Genomic DNA, 22,970 nt, shown 5'->3' with positions numbered 1-22,970 from the left:
CATTTGTGTTAAACAACGGTAAGGGATATGGGACAAAGATAGGTATGTGGCTTTAAGCCACAGATCAGCCATGATCTTATTTAGTGGCAGAACAGGCTCAATGGGTTGAATGGCCTACTCCTGTTCCTGTGCACTAAATAGAATGAAGGGCTACTATGCTCCTAGTGTAGATCTACTTTTATAGAAACCTTAATATTATCACAGTAGCACTGTGAAGGCACGACATGATGAATGCTGTGATGATGGCTGAGAACTGTTGGTGATTCCGAATGAATGAATAGCTCATTCATATTCATCTGGTGACCATGAAACCTTTTGACCTTTCCTTCAGTAATTTGTTCTTAAGGGATTTCAATGAATGAGTAACAGAGGCCATTATGACACAAATGAGCTGCTATAACAGAGTTCACCTGCCTCTCAGCCTGATTGGCATTGAGTTGAAGCTGATTGAGAACTTCCAGTGTGTGAGTGAGAAAACCACTCTGTTCAGACAAGACCTGGCTGAACAGGAAACCTTCTTTGGAAAAGACCTGACTCAGTGGGTGACTGGGGATACCCCTCACCATGAGGCGACAAGCACAAAGGAACTATGATTAACAAAGTTAAAAATCACCCAACACCAGGTTATAGTCCAACAGGTTTATTTAGAAGCACTAGCTTTCAGAGCGCCGCTCCTTCATCAGGTGGTTGTGGAGGACACAGTTGTAAGACACGGAATTTACAGCAAAAGTTTAGAGTGTGACGTTATTTAAATTATACGTCGAAAAATACCTTGATTGTTGGGTCTTTCATCTGTTAGAATACCATGATAGTTTCACTTCTTTCATATGTAAATGGCAAAACTTTTTTTTTGACCCAATTTCCTCCAAAGCATTAGCCTGGGCCCTGAGTTTATTAGTCCATTGGCACTAGCCCAGTACAGCCATCTCCCATCTCTAAATGTATGGGCGGCATGGTGGCTATGGATGGCACGGTGATTCAGTGGTTAGCAGAGCTGGGTTCGATTCCAGCCTCAGGCAACTGTCTGTGTGGAGCTTGCACGTTCTCCCCATGTCTGTGTGGGTTTCCTCCGGGTGCTTCAGTTTCCTCCCACAATCCAAAGGTGTCCAGGTTAGCTGAATTGGCCATGCTAAATTGCCCGTTGTGTCCAGGGATGTGTTGGTTAGGTGCATTAGTCAGGGGTAAATGTAGAAAAATAGGGTAGGGAAATGAGTCTGCGTGGATTACTCATCAGAGGATCTGTGTGGACTATTTGACCAAATGGCATGTTTCCACACTGTAGGGACTCTATGATTTTAAATTTGAATATTGAGAGTGATGCCCTATCATTTCTAATGACTTTGGTGCGCATCCACTAGTGGGTTAAGTTCCTGTGAACACCAGCCTATTGAGAGTCTCCTGTACAGGAGCTATCTCAACCTTACCTATTAGACGTTCTGGGGCAATCAACAGGAAGTGCCAATTCACTCTGGAAATGCCATGAGAGGGCATCCCCAGGGTAGCTGGTTGGTCTCCTTCCTCACAATGATAAAGGCAGCAGCAGATACATGGGGGCGCCACTCCATGCAAGTTCCCCTCCAAGTCACACACCATCCTGACTTGGAAATATATCACCATTCCCTTACTGATGCTGGGTCAAAATCCAAAAATTCTCTCCGTAACAGTATTGTAGATGTTCTTACATCTCGAGGACAGCAGTAGTTCAAGAAGGTAGCTCATCACCACCCTCTCCAGAGAAAGTAAGGATGGGTAATAAATGCTGGCCCAACCAATGATGTCCATATCCCTATAATAAATAAAACACAAGTAATTACCTGTATTCCTGAGGAGAAAAGGCACCTGCAGAGATATGCAACAAGTTCAGTTATCCCCTTGTTTAGCCACTGCTTTAATGGGCTCATGTCCAGACTGATGAAATGCAGTCAGACCCTTCAGTCCAATGTTCAATCCATGTCAACCATGATCCCAAACCAAACTAATCCCACCTTCCTGCGCTTGCCCCATATCCCTCCATACCTCTCCCTCTTTTAAACATTACAAATGTACCTGCATCAACCACATCCTCTGAAAGTTCCTTCTACTCATGAACCACTCTCTGTGTAAAAACGTTGCCCCTCATGTCCTTTTTAAATCTTTCTCCTCTCACCTTAAAAATATATCCCCTCGTCTGGAAATCCCCCATCCTAGGGAAAAGATACAGCCAATCACCCCTACACAGGCAGTTCTTCTATAACATGATGGTTGCATTCTTGTGCAACCCTGTGTTATAGAAAAATCACTCTTTAGCAACAGCACTCTAAGTGTTGACGATATAATCGCGTTACAGCCAACACATGCTTTAGAAATGCTGGTATTACAAACAACATCCCCTATTCATGAATCACATTACAGCAAATTTGCATTAGCGTAATGCGCGTTATAGCAGAACGACACGTACAGATCTTCACTCGTATCGAGTGTATGGTGGGTCTGGTTTCCATGACATCAAACATTCCATTGGGGAAGCTATTATCTCAAGTATCAAAGCAATGGCAGAATTCGAGGTTTGGTGGACTCATCCATCAGCTGCACAAAGTTCTGTGTTACTTGCGGCACCCAGATTTCCCTCAGGCTACATCTGCAGGAGGCTTCTCCCGGCCAGGATTGGAGACCCACCATCAGTGTGGACTGACTGTCTGATAGTCCTTCCATTGTGAACCGCCAAGACCAATACCTTCCTCAGTTAACAGCAACGGAGAGGCAGTAGTGTTATGGTAATGTTACTGGGCTAATAATCCGCATGCAAGGTCCTAGGGACAGGGGGTTAGACTGTGCTGATGATGAAATTGGAATCAAAAGCCAGCCCTAATGGTGACATGTAACCACTGACAATTGTTGTATAAAAACCCATCTGGATCACTAATATCCTTTAAAGAAGGAATTCCAGGCTCCATGTGATTTTGGACCCTTAGCAAGATCATTAATTCCCTCTGAAATGACCCAGCAAGCAACTTCAAGGTTGGGCAATAAATGCTGGCCAGCAATGCCCACATCCCATGAATGAATTAGAAAACAAAATCGCCGGGACATATCCTTGAAGTGATCATTGAAGTGCAACCCAGATTCAATATCCAAAACTTCCAAACCCACATCAGCTGAACTGGGCTGGTGGAAGATAGGGGGAGAGGCAGATGTCAGTGCAAGCTTTGGATGTCCCTGGTGCTTACCAGAGGTGCAGACATGATTTGCCAGTGGTAGTTTTTGCCAATAGTTGACCTGTATTAGAGAACAACAAGAAATAAAGCCTCAATCATTTGAAGTAGCCAGCTTCTCTAATATGCTAACACCTCAATACTAGGTTGGAGGGGTTTTTTTTGGTGTGATTTTACCCCTCAACAGGATATCTGCATCTGGTGGGGCAATACTCATGCTAGCACCTGTAACATAAGAAACTGGGAGTCTGTTTCACAACCCCAGGACATTCCAGCCAGTGAGGTGCTTTTGAAGTGCAATTGCTACTACAACAAAGTAGCCAAGCTATAAACAGCAAAATCCCACAAACAATAAGAACAAAATTGTTTTTGCATTGCTGATTGAGGGATAAATATTGGCTAAGACTTTGGAAAAACTCCTTGCTGTTTGAAATACTTCCAAAAGATCTTTTACATCTATCTGACAGTTTGCCAGTATAGGTCAAAAGGAGCAACTCTGACAATGCAGCACTCTCTTAGTACAACACAGAATATAGCGAGGGCCAGAGAGCCACTGAATGAGCCATGGCTGACATTTTGGTCTATAAAGCAGATGGAGAGAGGTGGTCAGGCATTCCTTCCCTGAAGATATCAATGAACCAGTCACATTTTCATAACAGTCTGCACCTTTCACAACTCATGATTGACCAGATTTACTGAATTCAATTCCGCAACTTGTTAAATGTCAACAATACTTGAGAGGAGCAGTCACGTTGGCTGTGGGATTTGAGGATGGAGTAAGATTAGTTCATAGGTACATGCAAATCAGGAACAGAATTTGGCTATTTGGCCCCTCAAACGTGCTCCTTCACTCAATAAGATGGTGGTTGATTTAAATGTGCTTTGAATTCCACATTCGCATCTGCCCCAATTAACCTCTGATTCCTTTGGCTAACAGGAATCTACCAATCTCCAGCTTAACAAAAAACTATTTAATATATGGTGTATCAGAGAGAGTGGTTTGAAGTGGGGAGGGGAACATGTTGTGGACTGTGGGACTGTGGTACTGAAATTACTTTGAGATAACATGCCATCAACTTGAAAAACAATTGTCCATTTATTCTTCAGAATACCTAAGCTACAATGGCAGACTGAAGCAGCCAATCAAACTGAGAGTCACCTCTTAAAGGGTCCATTATCCCTTCTCTGTACTTCGCTGATGAATCACCTCGAAGACCAAATGGATGAAAATTCCTAGCTAATCAATGAAAATATGTAACATTTGGCTGTAAACTAGATACCTCAATTGTTTTGACCAGTTTAAATTATGCCCCAGAATACTAAAACCCAATTGAATTTGAATTTTACAATTTTGACATCTAACCATTGAGACGATCTGATATTTGGGGTATAAAGTAGCTGGCATTTTGAGAGTTAGCCAGAGAGAGAGTAAACTGCCATTGAGAGACTACCATTCCAAACACTCTCTATCAAAGGTACCTTTGTCATATGAAACATCTTCGCAGCAAAAGACCCAAGATGACCCGGGGGATCTTCAGCCAGAGGGAGACAGACACCAATGACAGCTACTTTGTGGTTTTGAAAATTAAGTTGATATAGTTTTAATAGGGCTTTTATTGGATCAGTATATTGTTGTAGAGTTGGAGGTAGATAACAACCCTTTAAGAGAAAGGAGACTTAGAGTTGTAAATAGTTGTTGTTGAATGTTCACTTTTAGAGTTAAAGAATAAAATTGATATTTTTCTTTAAATGTTGGAATTTGGGGAATTCTCTGTCATTCATACTTTAACAGATTATGAGGCGAGGTGAGCTTTTCTATGTGTTTGGTTAAAATAGAAGAGGGCTTTACCCTGTGTCGTAACAACTGAGATGAGGAGAAATGCCATCACAGAGAATTGTGAGCCTGTGAAGTTCACTGCCACAGACTGCGGTTGAGGGACAAACACTGGATGTTTTCAAGGAGTTAGATACGACTCTTAGGGCTAAAGGGTTCAAAGGGTGTCGGGAGAAAGCAGGAACAGGAGACTGCTTTGCTGAACATAATGAAGGGGGGTGCAGGCTCAAAGGGATGAATGGCTTACTCCTGCTCCTATCGTCTATGTTTCTAAACCAATTGCCCCACCATATTACTGTTTGGTGTGTGAAATTAGCCACCGTATTTCCTACTTTACAACTTCTCACTGGTTCGTTTTGGGATAATGAATGAGGTTCCACCCTTCCAAGTGTGAGAAGATGGGTGTCCTCATCTTTCATTCTAGGATATCCTGATGGAACAACTTCATGAATGGCAGATGATGGAATCAAAAAATTGTAACAGCACAAAAGGACACTGTTTGGCCCATCATTCCTCTGCTGACTCTCCCAAATGTAACTTCCCTGCCTTCTCCCCTTTACATTCTTCCTTTACACATAATAATCCAATCGTCTCTTGAAACTGATTGAATCTGCCTCCACAAAACTCTCAGGCAGTGGATTCCACATCTTGAGAACAATATTGCTGCATGAGAAAGCTTTTCCCCCCGTCTCCATGACTTCTTTAACCTATCATATCAAAACTGCTCCCTCTTGTTCCTGATAATGTTCCTGGATGGGAACTCCTAGACTAACGTTCTCGGACACATGGGTTTGAATGTCACTGGTGGACATTCATTTAAATTGCACTCAAAAACATTGCAGCAGAGTGGGAATTGAACCTACAACCTCATGACTCAACAAGGAAAGTGCTCCTGACTGAACTTTCAGACCCCATTGTGAATTCTCAGAGGTGGGATGGTTGCCAATTTAGAGCATCCCAAAACCTCCATTCAAGATCGGAGACGGTTACAGAGAGTGGTGAACTTGGCCTGGACAATGACAAAGGCCAACCTCCCATCTATAGAATCCATCTACCAGGCCCGCTGTCAAGGAAAGGCCGCCAGCATTCTCAAAGATCCATCCCACCCTACCAATGTTTTTCTACAACCTCTACCATCGAGGAGAAGGTCAGAAGCCTGAACACATGCACCAGCCGGTGCGTAACAGTTTCTACCCTACTGTTGTTAGAACACTGAATGGACTCACAAACTCTTAACATTCACCTGTCCCTGTGTTTTTGTTTTTGCCGCTGTTTACCTATTATTTACTACCTACGCTACTTAACTCTGTGATCTGCCTGTATTGCTCACAAGACAAAGCTTTTCACTGTGCCTCAGTACACGTGACAATCAATTCAATTCAGTTCAAGCCTAACATACAAATAGAGAACTCTGCAGAGTTGACTACAACTTGTAGAAAAATTCTTTTATTGTAAAGTCCGGCTTCTCCGCCTGAAGCACAATAATAAAGCAACAGTACAATGTCCATAAAATAGAATAGTGATGCCTTAACATTTTGTTGCATGTCATATTATTGAGACTTCATGTAATTTTTTTTACTAAAATAAGAACTTTTAAGATTGTACAAATCGACACATAGAAATGACATAGAAATCAGGCATCTCTCACTGTGATGGGACAGGTCAGTGCCTGACACATATTAAACACAATACTTAAAGCAAAAAAAAAATGGTTTACAAGATTTAAACAGGAATAAGGTCTTGTTCTTTCAGACTTGCAAAGACAGATGAGTTCTGTACATCGCCCCTTTGTACCTCTCAGCATCACTGCAAGTTGTACCACAGAGAATATTGTCACAAATTTAAAAGGTGTAGTCAGCAACTAAATTCAATATTTAAGGCTCAATATTCAGACTGTCTTGTTGTCCATCGGCCTGATGGCATGTGTTGTGTCTTCGAAGTCACAAAGACCTGCCAAAATGATCTTGGTCCTCCTCCTCCCACACTGATTGCCCGAAAATGTAATGCTGATTTGATTTTCACTTTTCATTATTCCTTTAAAGCTTTATCTTACAGTTTAAATCACTTCTTTGTCCCAGCTTTTTGTTTTGAAACCATCGCAGGGAAATCATGACGAAGGCCAGCCAGGTTTGGCGTCTCTCCTTCTCTCTCTCTCTCGATTTGTTTTGGATGTGACGTTGAGCGAGAGAACGAGGCAGTAGGATGTGGAAAACAGTAATGACTTAGTGTTGGGTGAGCCCATTTCACAGTTATCCACCTTTGACAAATAATATCGTCTTTCAACAGTTAAAGGAATGTCATTAATGTCAGTTCCTGCACTCAATATAATTGAGCATATAATATATATATATATTAAAAAAAAGGGGAAGGAGAAAAATGAAAATAAAAAAAGGATGTAAATCTGTCCGATCCCACCAAAGTTTCAGTCCAGCATTCCATCGCTCGAAAGGTTGATGTAGAATTTTAAGGCCTGACTGCTCTGTTAGGTGTTAAGATTCTTCACAGGTTTCTTTCGATCCATACAACTCTGCCAGTCTCTTGAACCGAGGTCCCCAGCTGTTGAGGTAATCATAGTCCAGGTCAGAATCAGTGGTGGCCGATTCCAGAGAGCTGAGGGATCCAGCCACTGAGTCCCTCCCCTCATAACCGTAGATCTGGATGGAGTCATAGGGAGGGGCGGTGGGGTCGCAGTCAGTTTCCTGCAGCCTGGCTTTGATGAAGTCGTCGACGTCCACACTGTTGGGGGCTGTGCAGAAGCCTTGCCTGGGCATGTACTGGAGCTCAGGCTTGATGTCCTTCCTGGGCAAGAAGCCATTCAGACCGTCCGGGTTCTGCAGTGTTGCGATATCAAAGGCCTCAGTGTCCTCCTCCCCTCCTCCTTCATCGTCATAGCTGATAATGTTCTCACGCACATCCTCCTCCTCAAACACGATCAAGGGCTCCTTCTTCTGATGTCTCAATGTCACAAACAGAACCACGATCACTGAGGGAGACAGAAAACACAGGCAGGTTAGCGTCTGGAAAAGGGTTAACTCACAGAAGAGCCTTCAGCGGCTGATCTCTCACAAAGGTCCTCAACGTAGCAAACCCAGGGGCATGCGCAGTCAACAAACTGAAGACTCTTCCACTTGCATAGTCAAGTAATGGGTTCACAGGATCCCCAACATTGCAATTGTATGTCATGTTATCATTTCAAACTTTTCCATTACATAAGTTCACCCTAATAGGACAACTTCAATTAATCCAGGTTTATATTTGAAACCAGAAAGTATTTTAATTTTTCCAGGTGACTTAAAGACAGTTTTGAGTGTTTGAGGCTGTATTGACTGTCTTGGTGGAGCCAGTCTAAATCTTTTTCTCAATATATCAAAGAGGGGGGAAAATAATGGTGGAAGGATTTATTTTCATAAATTACATCTGATATGAGTCTGCATTGTGTTCATTGTTCCCACTCAGTGAGTAATTAGTGTATGGAATACACTGCCTAGAAATAAGGTGGATGCAGGTCAAATCAAGGTATTCACGAGGGTAAACGAGGAGTATTTATATGGAAACAATGTGCAGTGCTACTGGGAAAAGGCATGAGAATGGTATGCGGACATAATGCTAGTTTGGAGACCCAGTTTAAACACAAAGGGGTTGATTGGTCTGCACCAGCACAGTAAGATTTCTCCAAGTCTCTGTTACCGTACTTTGTAAACAATATACACTGTCACCTGATCCCAAAACCATTTCAGCTCCTGGGAGAAGTAAAAACAAAAGGGATTATGAAATCTGGGAGCTAAATAAAATGGGAAAAGCCATCCCTGACTGTCCCCAGTCCCACACCTGCTACCACCACCATCACCAACGTTCCTGAGTGGTTAAATATCGTGCAGGAGATCTGAAGATTATTGGTTGACTGGAGTTCTTAGCCCTGGCAATGTGCCATCCAATGTTCAGGTGATGGATCAGGTATGAACAAGGGACAAGCAAAGGCCACTTGGGTCTTTGAGTCAGATTCCTCACTCAATAAAATCACGGCTGATCTGATTTTAACCTCAACCCTGCATGCTCTCTAATAATCTTCCATGGTCAAAAGGTGCAGAAGCCCATCCAGTCTCCACCCACAGTTCCGAATAACAATTCAGTTAGACCCACTCCCTGGCACTTTCCCATCACCTCACAATTTTCCCTCCTTCAGCAATTTCTCTTTTGAGCTTGTCTAAGGAATCTGTCAATCTAGACAGTACATTCCAAAACCTAACCAGATGATGTCTTAAAAATCAGAAGCAAAAACAGAATTTGCCAGGAAAGGTCATCAGGTCTGGCAGCATCTGTGGAGAGAAATGAGAGAGTTGATGCTTTGGGTCCAGTGACCCATCCTCAGAATGCAGTTAACTCTGCTTTCTCTCCTCAGATGCTGCCAGACCCGCTGAGCTTTTCCAGCAATTTTTGTCTTTGTTTCTGCAAACATGAAGGATCCTAAATGCAGTGCGAAAGGAGAAACTGTTTAGTAAACATAGGCTGCAGATTTTTCCAACAGTCCCTCAGACAAAATCTGTCAAGAGTTAATAAAGTGTGGAGCCCAACAAAGGACAACAGGTCAAGCAGCATCTGAGGAGCAGAAGAGTGGACATTTCAGATCGGGACCCTTCATCAAGGCCTGGGGGCTAGTATGACTTTTGCTCTCAGGATTTTCTCAGTCCCATTCCACAGTAATTGTGATTATTTGAAATTCCTTACATTTTTCACCTTCTGGTTCACAATTATTTTCAAGATGTTATTTGTATTCTCTACTGTGGAGACACTTGCAAAATCCTGTCCAATTAATCTGTCATTTTCCTATCACAGAATTACAAATGTGTTATGACGCAGTATGTTCAGCCCATCATTCCTGCAGGCTATCCCATAGCAATTATGATTTAGAGCCATTGCCTTGCCCTTCCCACCCCTCACCCCCACTGCATATTGTCTCTATTCTGTTAATCATTTAATGCTGTCTAGAATGTTCCAATTGTACCACATTTCCAGGCAGTGCATTCGGACCCAATGTGTAAAAAAAGTTCTTTTCTCTCTTTACTTTCACAATTTGCTTATTTTCCACAGCTAATTCCTCAGTTTCTACTCTCCAGAGGACCAACGTTCAATTCACTGACTCTTTCCCTTTATAAAAACTCATAAACTCTTCCTATCTTTCTTTTATATTTCTAATAAGCTTTTTTTAATGCTGTAGCTTTTCCTTTTCCATTAAAATCTTTTAGTCATCTTTGCCGTTCATTGCATTCTCTCCAATCTTCTGACTTCCATAAGAACATAAGAACTAGGAGCAGGACGAGGGCAATCAGGCTCTCAAGCCTGTTCCGCCAATTAATACAACCATGGCTGATGTTATCTTGGCCTCAACTCCACTTTCCCACCCACTCTCTGTTACCGCTCTATAGTGATTTTAACGAGGTCAGCCAGGTGAACCTCATAGAATATGAGTTCCCTGATTGGGGCTGTTAATCTGATCCAATCAGGGAGACCTGGCTGACTGACATAAACAGACATTCAGGGATTTGAGGTTTGTCCTCATGTCCCTGTAAACTGTTTGAACAGTAGGGTTTGGGGCCTGGCTTTGCTGCTCCTCTCCCTTGTAAAATTGCTGTCTCTTGTATGTAGCTGTAAATGTAACTATTTGTTGTAAACTGTTTTTGTAATTTGTTTAATAAAATAAAAAAAACAGACATTCACTCTGAGAGCTGGCACTAAGGGAACTGGATCAGTGTCAAGGACTCTCCACATCCAAATAAGGGTGACTTGGTCTCAGAATACCAGCCTCTGGAGACTTGTTTCACCTTCAGCCTCTTACTAATTAGAAATATGTCTAAGACTTCCTCTACTGCACTCTGGGTTAGTGAAATCCACAAGATTTTCACTCATCTGTACCATAGAATTCTATACATTTTTTTTCTTTCACTTTGATACTATATTTAAGTTGCTTCATTAACCCCAAATCAAATGTCTTTCCTTACAATTTTTCTTTCTCATATGAATTTATATTGTCAGAATGTTCAGTTATATTATGGCCACTGCTGCCTTGTATTCTTTGCTGTGAAATTATTAATTACTGCCATCTTATTGCAAAATACCATATCCTATAGACTCTGTTCTCTGAGTGCCTCTAGAACATGCTTGGAATGATCCAAGGAACCATGTTATTGAAATGTTCTCTGGACTCTCATCGAGGTTACTTTTGACAATTTGATTCATTCAGTATTAATGTAGGTTAAATTACCGATGCTTATCATCATACTATCCTCACAACCATAGCCCCAGCCCCTGCCATTATTTCTTTCTGTACACACCATCCTACAGTGTGGTTGCTATTTAGGAGCCCGTGAACCACTTCCACAAGCCACTTTATTGTCTTTATTGTTACTTGACTAAATGACTAAAATGGTTCTACATCCTGATCTCCTGAATAAAGACTGCCTCTCCCTCCCACACCCTTCTGCGTTGTGATGCCAATCTTAATTAATACAGCTATCCCTCCTAGCTTCCCTCGCTTTCCTAAATGTCAGGTATCCTTGATTATTAAGACCTCAGTCTTTGCCTGTTGATAGTCATGTCTCCATAATGGTCATCACATCATTTGCCAGTGCTGCCAATTCATCAAAGACTGTGACAGCGATTGGAAAGTTTGCATTTTAACCACTTCAGAATGTTTACTTTTTGTTATCAATCCGAGAGACTGGCTGTTGTACTGGTCTCTCTTGGTATTCTACTCCGGAAAAATCATTTGACTTCTTGAAGAAAATTGAAAGAGACAGAGTGACATTCTACAGCCGCAATTATAAGATTTTAATTTGATTGGTAGTGGAAGGGAAAGCAATAACTACTCACAACAAGCTGCCACAAAGTAACAGTGAATATAAATTAAAATTTAAAAATAAAGAGCACTTCAAAGCGTCAAATCAGAAAGTGATTTCAGAGAATTCTAGAAACATTGCTGATGAGGAACAGAGGCTGGAGAAATTTTAATCTGCTTTTTCACAGCTCAAGTGTTGCCACTTGATAAATGGGCCTGAACCCAGGTAGACTGACACCAAATAAAGTAGGGCATTACGCGCATTTAATCTGCATCACCTTTGGAAAGGCTGCGAAGGGCTGTTATGGTGCAGTGGTAGTGGCCTTACCTCTGACCAAGAGGTCCAAGTTCAAGTCCCACCTGCTCCAGGGTGTGTAATAACATCTCTGTACAGGTTGGTTAGGAAAATATCTACCCATGGAAGGTTACTGGTTCAGAAAAATCTGAATGACAGGTGCTTTTCCTTCATTCATGTTGTTGATTTGGTGTTTTCCTGAGCTTCCTCCAAGACCAATGGAGATGCTTTTAGAAGCAGAACAGATGCCTATCGCTGCTCCAGGATTAAACACAAATCGGACCAGCAGAGTGATTTTATCCCCCTCAGGTATGTATATTAGCTTTCTCTGTATGGGGTACCATTCCATTTCCCACTGCTCTTTAAAATCTATGTGCTAACAGATTTAAATCTAAAGCTAGGTATTCCCAGATCCACCCTCTTTCACTCATTTCTAACTCCTAGGCTGTTATAATATTTCTTTGTCTACATTCCTTCACAAACTTGAGCTCACCCAAAATTCCAGTGTCCCTTTCCAGTCCTGTGCCCAGTTCTGTTCACTCATGTGCATGGTTGATCTACATTGTCTCCCAGTCTACCTCAGTTTTAAAATTCACGTCCTCACTTTCAAATCCCCATTACCTTTGTAATCTTCTCCAACTCTTCACAGTCACCACTCTTCACTGATCTCTTTCTCCTCCCTAGTTTTCACTGCCCTACATCAGCAGTCAGGGTTCGAGATGCAAAAGCCCTAAGCTTTGGAAGTTCTGACCTTAACGTCTTGACCTCTATCTCTCCTCCTTTAAGATACTTGATAAAAACCTACCTTGTTGACGAAGGTTTTGGTCACCTGCCCCAGTATCTCCTTAAGTGGTTAAGTGTCTGTTTCCATTTGCTGGAACAGAACAGCCTCTTGGAACTATGTTAGTGGGATTATGCAGCTATAAATAATGCCCTGCTTACTTGGTTCCCATCAATCCAATCTTTCCAAAGGAGACTCAGAGAAGGGAAAAGAGGACTATTAGTCCCAACAACTTAACAGTGAAACCAAATTCCAATAGAAATTACCCTTTAGGTTCTTACTCAGGCAGTACATCTTTTACACTGTCTGGATTCTCAACCAGACCACTCAGATCTCCCCATCTGCTTGTACACTCCTGCCAAGGCACGTGGTAAACGTTATCTATTTGCTCATGCTCCTTTATAACTTTTCATGGTTCATTTTGATTTAACTGGTCACCTTAAATAAGCAGAGGCTTCGACTGGTGGCAGTTCAGTGAAGATTCCAGTAATTAGGGCAGGTTAAACAGTTTGGAGCTGCACTAGTTGGAGTGCAGAAGGCTGGACATGTGATTTTATTGGAACATTTTAAGATTCTGAGCGAGCTTGACAAGATAGATGCAGGGAGGATGTTTCCCTTACAGCTGATTCTAGAACCAGGGGCCACAGTTTAAAAATTAGGCAACTCTCATTTAAGATAGAGATGAGGAGAATTTTTGTTTTGCTCTTCGAGAGGGTCAATAGTTTGTGGAATGTTCTTCACAGGCAACAGAAGGCTGGGTCATTGAGATAGGCAGCTTTTCAATAGACAAGTGAATCATGAGCAATGGGGAACAGGCAAGGAAGAGGAGATAAGGCCAGAATCAGACCAGCCATAATTTTCCTGTATATCAAAGCCATGCTCATGTGCTAAAAGGCCTTGTCTTTCTTATGGTGGTCACCATAATATAACACGCATTGTACCCCTCTGGAGAAGCAATGATCTAGCGAACTATTAATCCAGAGTCCCAGGTAATGTCCTGGGACCTCGGTTTTAATCCTGCCATGGCTGATGGTGGAATTTGAACTCAATAAAAAAACAAGCTTGGAATTAAGAATCCAATGATGACCATGAAACCATTGTGAATTGTTGGAAAAACCCATCTATTGGGAAGGAAACGGCCATCTTCACCTGGTCTGGCCTAAATTTGACCCCAAAACCCACAGCAGTGTGGTTGACTTTGAACTGCCCTCTGGGATGTACAATAAATGCAGGCCTAGTCCCTTATCCTGTAAATGAATACTGAAACAAAAAAACACCACGGCAGAGTGAATGATGCCTTTCAAATCCATGCTTCAAATACCTGTCTGTTCAGTGTAAATGCAAACTGGTCAGTCAATGGGTATTGTCAAATGACTGATTGTCTCCATCTAAGAGCAGGGACTAAATGTCAAAGCCATAGCTCTCTGTAACTCTGAACCACCTTCAGCAAATGTGCAAATGCACTTAACACAAAAGGGGAAGATGTTAATGCAAAACAAAAAGACATCACTCAGCCAGCAAGCCTTCATGAAGCCTGCATTTTGCTGAAGGACAAACATTTTCATCTCTTCAGTGTTTTATGCGGGAAACATAACATAAAAAGACAGGGGAGATAAAGATAAACTATTTCCACTGGTTGGAGATTCTAGAACCAGAGGGCATAGTCCATAAATTAGGTCCATACTGTTCAGGAGAGATGTTAGGAAGCACTTTTCTTTATTCACTCACAGGACAGGGGCATCACTGGTTCAGTCAGCATTTACTGTCCTTGAGAAGGAGGCAGTGAGGTGCCTTCTTGAAGATTACAGTCCATTTGGCAGGTACATGATGTTAGGCCACAGATCTGGCATGGAGCAGGCTGGAGGGGCTGAATGGCCTACTCCTGTTCCGATGTTCGATGATAATACAACAGATAAAACACTGGTTCGGCCACACCCGGAGTACTGTGTGCAGTTCTGGTCACCACACTGTGGGAAGGATGTGATCCCACGGAAAGGGTGCAGAGGAGATTTACAAGGCCTGGGCTAGAGGAACTCTGCTTTGTGCAAAGATTGGATAGGCTGGGGTTGTTAGAAGAACAGAAGAAGTAGGAGCAGGAGGAAGCCATTTGACCCGTCCAGACTGCTCTACCATTCAATAAGATCATGGCTGATCTTTCTGTGGACTCAGCTCCACTTACCCAGTCCTTGGAGAAGCAAAGTTTGGACCTGATATAAGTGTGGAAAATGATGATGGGAGTAAGTTACGTTTCCATTAGTAGAGGAATCAATAATCAGGGATCATAGATCTGAGGGAAGTGGTAGAGGGCTAAGAAGAGTATTGTGTTGAATTGTTCTTTTTCTCCTAGATTGTGATGGGAGTCTGGAACTCACTTTCTGATGACAATTGAGCTGTACTTAGATATTAACTTACATTGCCATTTCTTCCAAGGTGATTGGCCAAGAGCTGGAAAACGGGATGAGTGTCACCACATTTTTTGTTGGCGATTGATGATGCAATGGATCAAATCGCCTCTGTCTGTGCCATAAATGAGCCCAGAAGTCACACAAACATAGCTGAAACTGTTGTGCCTCAATTAGCCAATCCCGTGCTCTCAGGGGTGTCTTATTTTGGATGGGACTTTAAAATCAAGACCTTCTGCACTCTTGTCATTGGCTTAAAGATTTTGACAACAGTACACCTATGACCAAGTTGGTTTGACTGAATCTCCCAAGTTGATAGTTACCCCTCAACTGACATCACTAAAGCACATCATTACCTCGCTGTTGCTTACAGGGACTTCATGTTTATGACTTGGTTATATTGTTTTACTCAGCAACAGTGATTTCACCTCAAATGTTTGCAGCTTTACGTTGTACCTTTGGGATATCCTGACATGTGAAAGATGGCAGGGAGTGCTTGTTAACTGCCATTTTAATCAGAAGTACGAGTGGTTTGATGGCAGCTTTATGTGAGGAAAACATAATACCCGCCAATCAGGGTTCTTGTGATATGGCAGCAATGCCTCTACCTCTGGACCAGGAGGCCCGGGTTCCTGATGAAGGGTTTTTGCCCGAAACATTGATTTTCCTGCTCCTCGGATGCTGCCTGACCTGCTGTGCTTTTCCAGCACCACTCTAACCTTGGCCCGGGTTCAAGTTCAGGCTGCTCCTGAGGTGAACAATAACATCTCTGAACACGTTGATCTGGAAATATCTGCAAGGTCCTTGCCCTACTCTTCTGGTACAGTGGTAGCATCCATACCTCGAAGCCAAAAGGCATGGGCTCAAGCCTAACATGCCCCATGTTAATACATATCTCTTTACCCTTTCTTTCAACTCTCCCTCACTCCTTTCCTGTCTCACCTTATTCCTGTCTGACTTCACTTCCTTTCTGTGCTTACCGAGCAGTATAATGATGCAGGTGAGAATGGCGATCAGTGCTCCAGTGCTGAGTCCTGCAGGCAAGGTCAGGGGTTCTGCATTGCACGACTGTACACTCCCATCAGCACTGCAGCTGCACACCCGAATGGTGAGGGTATTGGTGCTGCTCATGACGGGGACCCCTCCATCTGAAATCACCACCGGCAAGAGGTAGACTTCCTGTTTCCGCCGGCTCATTGCCCTTTGGTGTACCTTGATGTCAGCGGTGTGTCCTGTTGTGTGGGAGAAACAGTAATGAGTGAGCTAACAGAGGATGTTGGACAAAATCCTTTAACGTACCATCTCTGAATCCCTACCGTCAACATCCTGGGACTTACCATTTACCAGGAACTGAACTGGACAAACCACAGAGAGTGGTGCATATATCGAATAGGCTGCCAGAGAAAATTATTGAGGCAGGTACAATAGCAATATTCAAAAACCATTTGGATAGTTATATCATTGGGAAGAGTTAAGAGGGATATGGACCAAATGTAGGTAATTGGAGTTAGCTGAGTGGCACCATGGTCAGCATGGAGCAAGTTGGGCCGAAGGGCCATGTTGTATTACTCTATGACTTGTTATAAATACAGGGGCTACAAGAGCAGGTCAGAGCCTAGGAATCCCACGGCAAGTAACTCACCTCCTGACTCCCCAAAACCTATCCACCACCTACAGGGCACATGTCAGGAGCGACATGGAATACTCCCCACTTGTGTGATGAGGCCAGCTCCAAACAACACTCAAGAAGCTTGATACCATTGAGGACAAAGTGACTGGCACTGCATCCATCATTTTCCACATTCACACCTGCCTGTAGTAATCACCAATGCTCAATAGCGGCAGTGCAAGGTGCCCTGCAGAAATCCATCAAACCTCCTTAAACAACACCTTCCAAACCCGCAACTACTCCCATCCAGAATGCCAAGGGCAGCAGATTCATAAGCCATTTATTATCCTAATGTGGAACTATATCGTCCTTTCCTTCCCTGTTGTTGGGTCAAATCCTAGAACTGTCTCCGGAACAGTAGTGTGGATCTACCTACACCAAGTGGACTGCAGTGGTTCAAGAAAGCAGCTCACCACCACCTTCTCAAAAGCAACAAGGGATGGGCAATAGATGCTGGCCCAGGCAGTGATGACTACATACTGGAATAAGTAAAAAAAAAGGGCATCCATAAGAAGTGGAACATCCTTAACAAAGTGAGTTTAAAAATCCTAAATAGTCATTCAACCCCTCGATTCTATTCCATTATAGAATTAGCTAGACCACAGCTTCTCTCCTTCAACTTCATTCATCATCCTTGTAATCCCTTGGTACTCTTACCTCACAAAAATTTGGAGATTTCAAATTGATACCACTTCATCTCCCTCACACAAACTCATCCCATGCCTTGTGGAAGGAGTTCCGAATTTCCATTGCCTTTACATAAAAACTCAAAAGATTCTGAAGTGAGCTGGACATTATTCTGAGTCACAGTGGTACGCGTGGCAAGGTGGCTCAATTGTTAGCACTACTGCCTCACAGCGCCAGGGACCCAGGTTCATTTCCAGCCTCAGGTGACTGTCGGTGCAGAGTTTGTGTAGGTTTCCTTTGCGTGCTCTGGTTTCCTCCCACAGCCCAAAGATGTGTAAGTTAGGTGGATTGGCCACAGGAAATGCAGGGGTAGTTTGGGATGCACTTTAGAGGGCCAGTGTGTACCCAATGGACTGAATGGCCTGCTTCCACAATTTAGTAATACTACATGACCACATTCTGATACTCTGCAACTGTGTCTCAGGATGGAGAATAGATACCAGATTGTCAGTGTAGACCATACCCCTGGATTTTCAAAATTATCTGCAACACAAAATTAAACAATATAGACTCAGAAATTTGATCCAAAGTTAGAATCCCACCAACCCTGGAAGAATAGGGGTGTAGTTAGTTCTTTGAACTTCATTGAGTTCCAGCATTTATTCCTTCAAAACTTTGGAATTGTCTTCATCCTTCCTGTTAAACCACTATCAAGACACTTTTTATAATGGGAGACACCATCAGGAACCATAAAATAGAGGCTGCTTCACTACCAGGACTCCTTACATTGAGGGAGTAGGATTCCTCATATTTAGGGGGTTTGTTTGCTAATGGCTGGATGGGGAACCCCTTTGAGTTTGAAACCTGTTACACATAAGAACTAGGAGCAGGAGTAGGCTGTCTGTTCCTTCGAGACTGCTCCGCTATTCAATAAGATCATGGCTGAACATTTTATGGACTTAGCTCCACTTAACCACGCTCTAACAGAACACATGTCTGGGCCAGGTTAGACATGAACCCAGGCCTTCTGAGTCAGAGGTTGGATCATTACCACTGTATCACACAGGGCCCTCCTAAGCCCAGTATTTTTTGTATATCCAGAAATGCTATCACATACAACTGAACAAGTTTTCTCACCACCGAATCACCAGTGGCATTTTTTTTCATCCATTAATCACCACTTGTGTTTTCCAATTGATTGATTTTCAGGCAAACCCTATTAAAGTCACAGAAGCTGGCTCTTTTTCTCATTTAACCTACTTTTACGAATTAACTTGTTCAGAGATGTTATTACACACTTCTGGAGCAGATGGGACTTGAAACCAGACCTCCTGGTCCATAGGTAGGAATAGTACCACTGTGCACAAATGGGCCTACAAGGGAAGCCTACTCTAAATACAAAGTACAATGGGTATCACGTGTGTGAAGTAACCCTGGAGCTCCTTTACTTGGGTGTTATTTCTAACACTGTTGGTTTGACCAACAGGAACACTCCCCCCCCGCCCCCCCCCACCCCACACACCTCCCCCACCTCCTCAGGAAGTTTTTACCAGAATCAGGGTACCTTTTGCAATCTCTCCAGGGTGATTCTTGTAAAAGGTGGCTGTGATAAATATTTGTTGTCACCTTACAGTTTCTTCAGTGTGATCTGGAATGGGAATCTACAGGTTCTACAAAAGATGGGTGATCCATTCTGACAGGTACCAACCAGATGGTGAAATGCTACCTGGTGGTACACCATCAGGTGGGGTGGACCATGGAACAGGGTTCGGATGGCACAGTTAAAAGCTCAATGGAAAGGAAAGTCCCCTCTACATCATCCCCAATAAACACTCCTGGGCCAGGGACAGGGACAGCGACAACGACAGCACGGGGTTAAATATCAAGCAAAGCTCATGCTAATTTTTTAGACAGAAAGTAAAATTCTCTTTAATCAACACTCCCGGGACAGGGGCAACACAGGAATAAATAGGGAGTCAAGCTCCTTCTACCCATTGAACTCATAATTCTGGAAGTAAATTTCTCTCAACTCTTTTGAATTGAAAATAAGATTCCCTCAGCACCCTCCTCATCAAATGCTCCCAGAACAGGGACGACAAGGGGTTAAAATGCAAAATAAATCTCCCATGATTCTGGTCAGGGAGTTCAAAAATAATTAATAGTGAAGCAGACCCCACACATTCCTGTTCACCTGAAGCATGTTAATTTTGCACTGTGGGTTCACTGGCAACTTACATGACCAGAGAGATGGTCATTAAACCCAGGCAACTGAGTACATTTCTGACTTTAACTATTTGTTGGTTTTCGAAATCAGTTTCTCAGCACAGACTTCCACCGTTCTCCCTCTGAGCTTATTCTCTCCACTGAAGGGATAAATATTAGCGTTTTAGAGACGTTGTCAAAAAGATTTATCAGGACTTCAGTCACATTAAGGAACTGGTAATATTCTCTGTGGAACAGAAAAGGTTAACGGAGATGTCAAAATCATGAAAGATCTCTTTAAAAATGGGATTTATCACTTGATTGCAACCCATGCACTGAAAATTATTTGAAAAAAATGTGAAAGCAAAGTTTTTGGGCAATTTGGTAAATTGATGCTAAAATTCTGAAAGTAAGACAATGGCATCAGTTCTGAAAGCTTTACGAGCTCTTAAATGTTATGTTATGTTGGGGTTGTACAGGACCTTGGTGAGACCTCTTCTGGAGTACTGTGTGCAATTCTAGTCTCCCTGTTATAGGAAGGATATTATTAAACTGGAAAGGGTTCAAAAGAGATTTATCAGGATATTGCCGGGAATTGAAGGTTTAAGTTATAAGGAGAGGCTGGATAGGCTGGGACAATTTTCGCTGAAGTGTCGGAGGTTGATGGGTGACCTTAGCATCTGTTTTAGGACCACTGCTGTTTGTCATTTTCAAAAATGACATAGATGCAGACAGAGGTGGATGGGTTAGTAAGTTTTCAGATGAGACTAAAGAGTGGTGGACAGCGTGGAAGAATGTTGCAGGTTGCAGGGAGACTTGGATAAATTGCAGAATTGGGCTGAGAGGTGGCAAATGGAGTTCAATGCACAGAGGTGATTCACTTTGGGAAGAATAACAGAAAGGCAGAATACTGCGTCAATAGAAAGATTCTTGATAGTGTGGATGTGCAGAGGGATCTGGGAGTCCATGTACATGGATCTTTGAAAGTTGCCACCCAGGTTGATAGTGCTGTTAAGAAGGCATGTTAGGTTTTATTGGTAGAGGGATTGGGTTCCAGAGTCGTAATGTCATGCTGCAAAACGCTAGTGCAGCAGCACTTGGAATATTGTGTACAATTCTGCTCGACCCGTTACAGGAAGGATGTGGAAGCATTGCAAAAGATACAGAGGAGATTTGCCATGGAATTTTCCTGGTCTGGAGGGAATGTCTTATGAGGAAATGTTGAGAGACTTGGTCTGTTCTCATTGGAAAGAAGAAAGTTGAGGGGATTTGATCAGAGGGCTGGATAGATAGGACAGTAAAAGTCTTTTTCCTAGGATGATGACGTCAACTTGTACAAGGGGGCATAGCTACAATATGAGAGGTGATAGATTTAGGCAGACGTCAGAGGGAGTTTCCTTACTCAGAGAGTGGTAAGGGCGTGGAATGCCCTACCTGCCAATGTAGTTAACTCAGCCACATTAGGGAGATTCAGCACATGGACAATGATGGGATAGTATAAGGGGATGGGCTTTGATTAGGTCACAGATAGGGGCAACATTGAAGGCTGAAAGGCCTGTTCTGCACTGCATTTTTCTATGTTCAATGTTCTATATAAAATCATGAGGGATATAGATAAGGTGAATAACATGAATAAAGTGAATAGCTGGTATCTTTTCCCTCAGGTGGGGGATTTTAAGACTAGCAAGGATTTTTTTAAGGCCAGAGGAGAAAGATTTTAAAAAGGCATGAGGGGCAATTTTTTTACATGGAGAGTGGGTTCATATGTGGAATGAACTTCCTGAGGAAGTGGTGGATGTGGGCACAGTTACAATGTCCAGAAGACATTTAGGTAAGTACATGAGTGGGAAATGTTTGGAGGGATATGAGCCAAATGCAGGCAAATGGAACTATTTTAGTTTGAGATTATGGTTGGCATGGACTGGTTGGACTGAAGGGTCTGTTTCGGTGCTGTATGACTCTATGACTCTAGAATGATGAGTAACTCAATCACACCATTCAGGGAAGTGGGCATTGCCTGCTTCCACTGATCACTGCCTCTTTCTCCTCTCAAACCCCATTTCTTGAAAACCCATTTAAAAAGTAAATCATGATCACAGTTTCCACAAAGGTTTCAAGAGTTTTGATATTTAAATCAGGGACTAAAAAATCTGTTTACGCTGACAGGAAGGATGGTAACTAGAGTTTATGAGGTAATTAACAAAAGAACCAGGGTTGAGATTCAGAGAATATTTTATTCAGCAAGCTGTTGATAGTAATGCCGAAGAGGGAGCTGCCATCAGATTCAATACAACGATCGAAAGGCAACAGGAAGTGCAACAGAGGAAGAACAATTTGCACAGCTAAGGGGAAGAGTTGGAGAGGGGGCCTAACTGGATGACTCCTTCAAAGAGCTAGCAGTATCACAATGGATTAAATGGCCTCATTCTGCACAGAATTATTTCACTATGGAATGTATTCAGCACATCGATTTGAAACAGCAGAGATCAAAAGGGGAAGAACATACAGGGTGACATTGGTTTCCTGTTCACAGTCTGGAATAGGCAGAGCCAACCCTGATTTAGGAAAACCATAAAGCTGCAAGAAAAAAACAGAAAGAAACCACTTTCAGGCACAAACTTTTCATTATCTGTTTACTGTCAGAAAATGGAGGACTGAGGAAGATTCAGGGTCCCCCAGACTGCAGTCCTTCAGTGTCTGAAGATTAGAAAGTTCAGATACAAATGAGGTGGAAGCATTATGAGTAGTCTTCATCACACGGCCCACGAATCTGCATAGCCCTGCTGGATAAGTGTTTCACACGTAGTTGCAAAACTCTCATGCTCTTCAGAAAGGAACCTAGCTGCAGTGACCTCTCTCGCTCCAGCACCAATCACTGCCCATTGGCACCCACTTCTCAGGCTCCTGCATGAAGGAAGGTTGCATCTGCCAGGGAATTGTGCCCCACTGATGGGCGCTGCTTTGAGCACAGGGACAGAGGATATCAAGAAGGCAAGGGAAAATAAATGGTACATTGAAATGTGTGGATAATGAACACCTCTGGGAATGATGCAGTATGATTCCTTGTGCACAGATAAAGGTCTATTACAGACTGGAGTATGGAATCATCAGCTCAGACCTCCTTAACCCTTCACGTA

At 42.8% G+C, this 22,970-nt stretch overlaps 1 protein-coding gene across 4 annotated transcripts in view; it reads right to left on the bottom strand.

Moving 5' to 3' along the window:
- Positions 1 to 6,486: 6,486 nt before the first annotated feature.
- Positions 6,487 to 22,970, bottom strand: part of LOC132823865 (cadherin-11-like) — a 270,392-nt gene continuing 253,908 nt past the window's right edge. For all 4 annotated transcript variants that reach the window (XM_060837936.1, XM_060837935.1, XM_060837938.1 and 1 more), the window contains 2 exons: positions 16,316 to 16,567; positions 6,487 to 8,008 (listed from right to left, as the gene is read on the bottom strand). In XM_060837936.1, the coding sequence (XP_060693919.1) occupies positions 7,515 to 8,008; positions 16,316 to 16,567 (746 nt within the window). In that variant the 3' untranslated portion in view covers positions 6,487 to 7,514. The remainder of the gene's footprint in view (positions 8,009 to 16,315; positions 16,568 to 22,970) is intronic.

The sequence above is a fragment of the Hemiscyllium ocellatum genome, chromosome 17 (genome assembly GCF_020745735.1).
Source record: "Hemiscyllium ocellatum isolate sHemOce1 chromosome 17, sHemOce1.pat.X.cur, whole genome shotgun sequence".
NCBI lineage: Eukaryota > Metazoa > Chordata > Chondrichthyes > Orectolobiformes > Hemiscylliidae > Hemiscyllium > Hemiscyllium ocellatum.
Note: the sequence above shows the minus strand (reverse complement) of the source record. Positions and strands in the feature narration are given on the sequence as shown.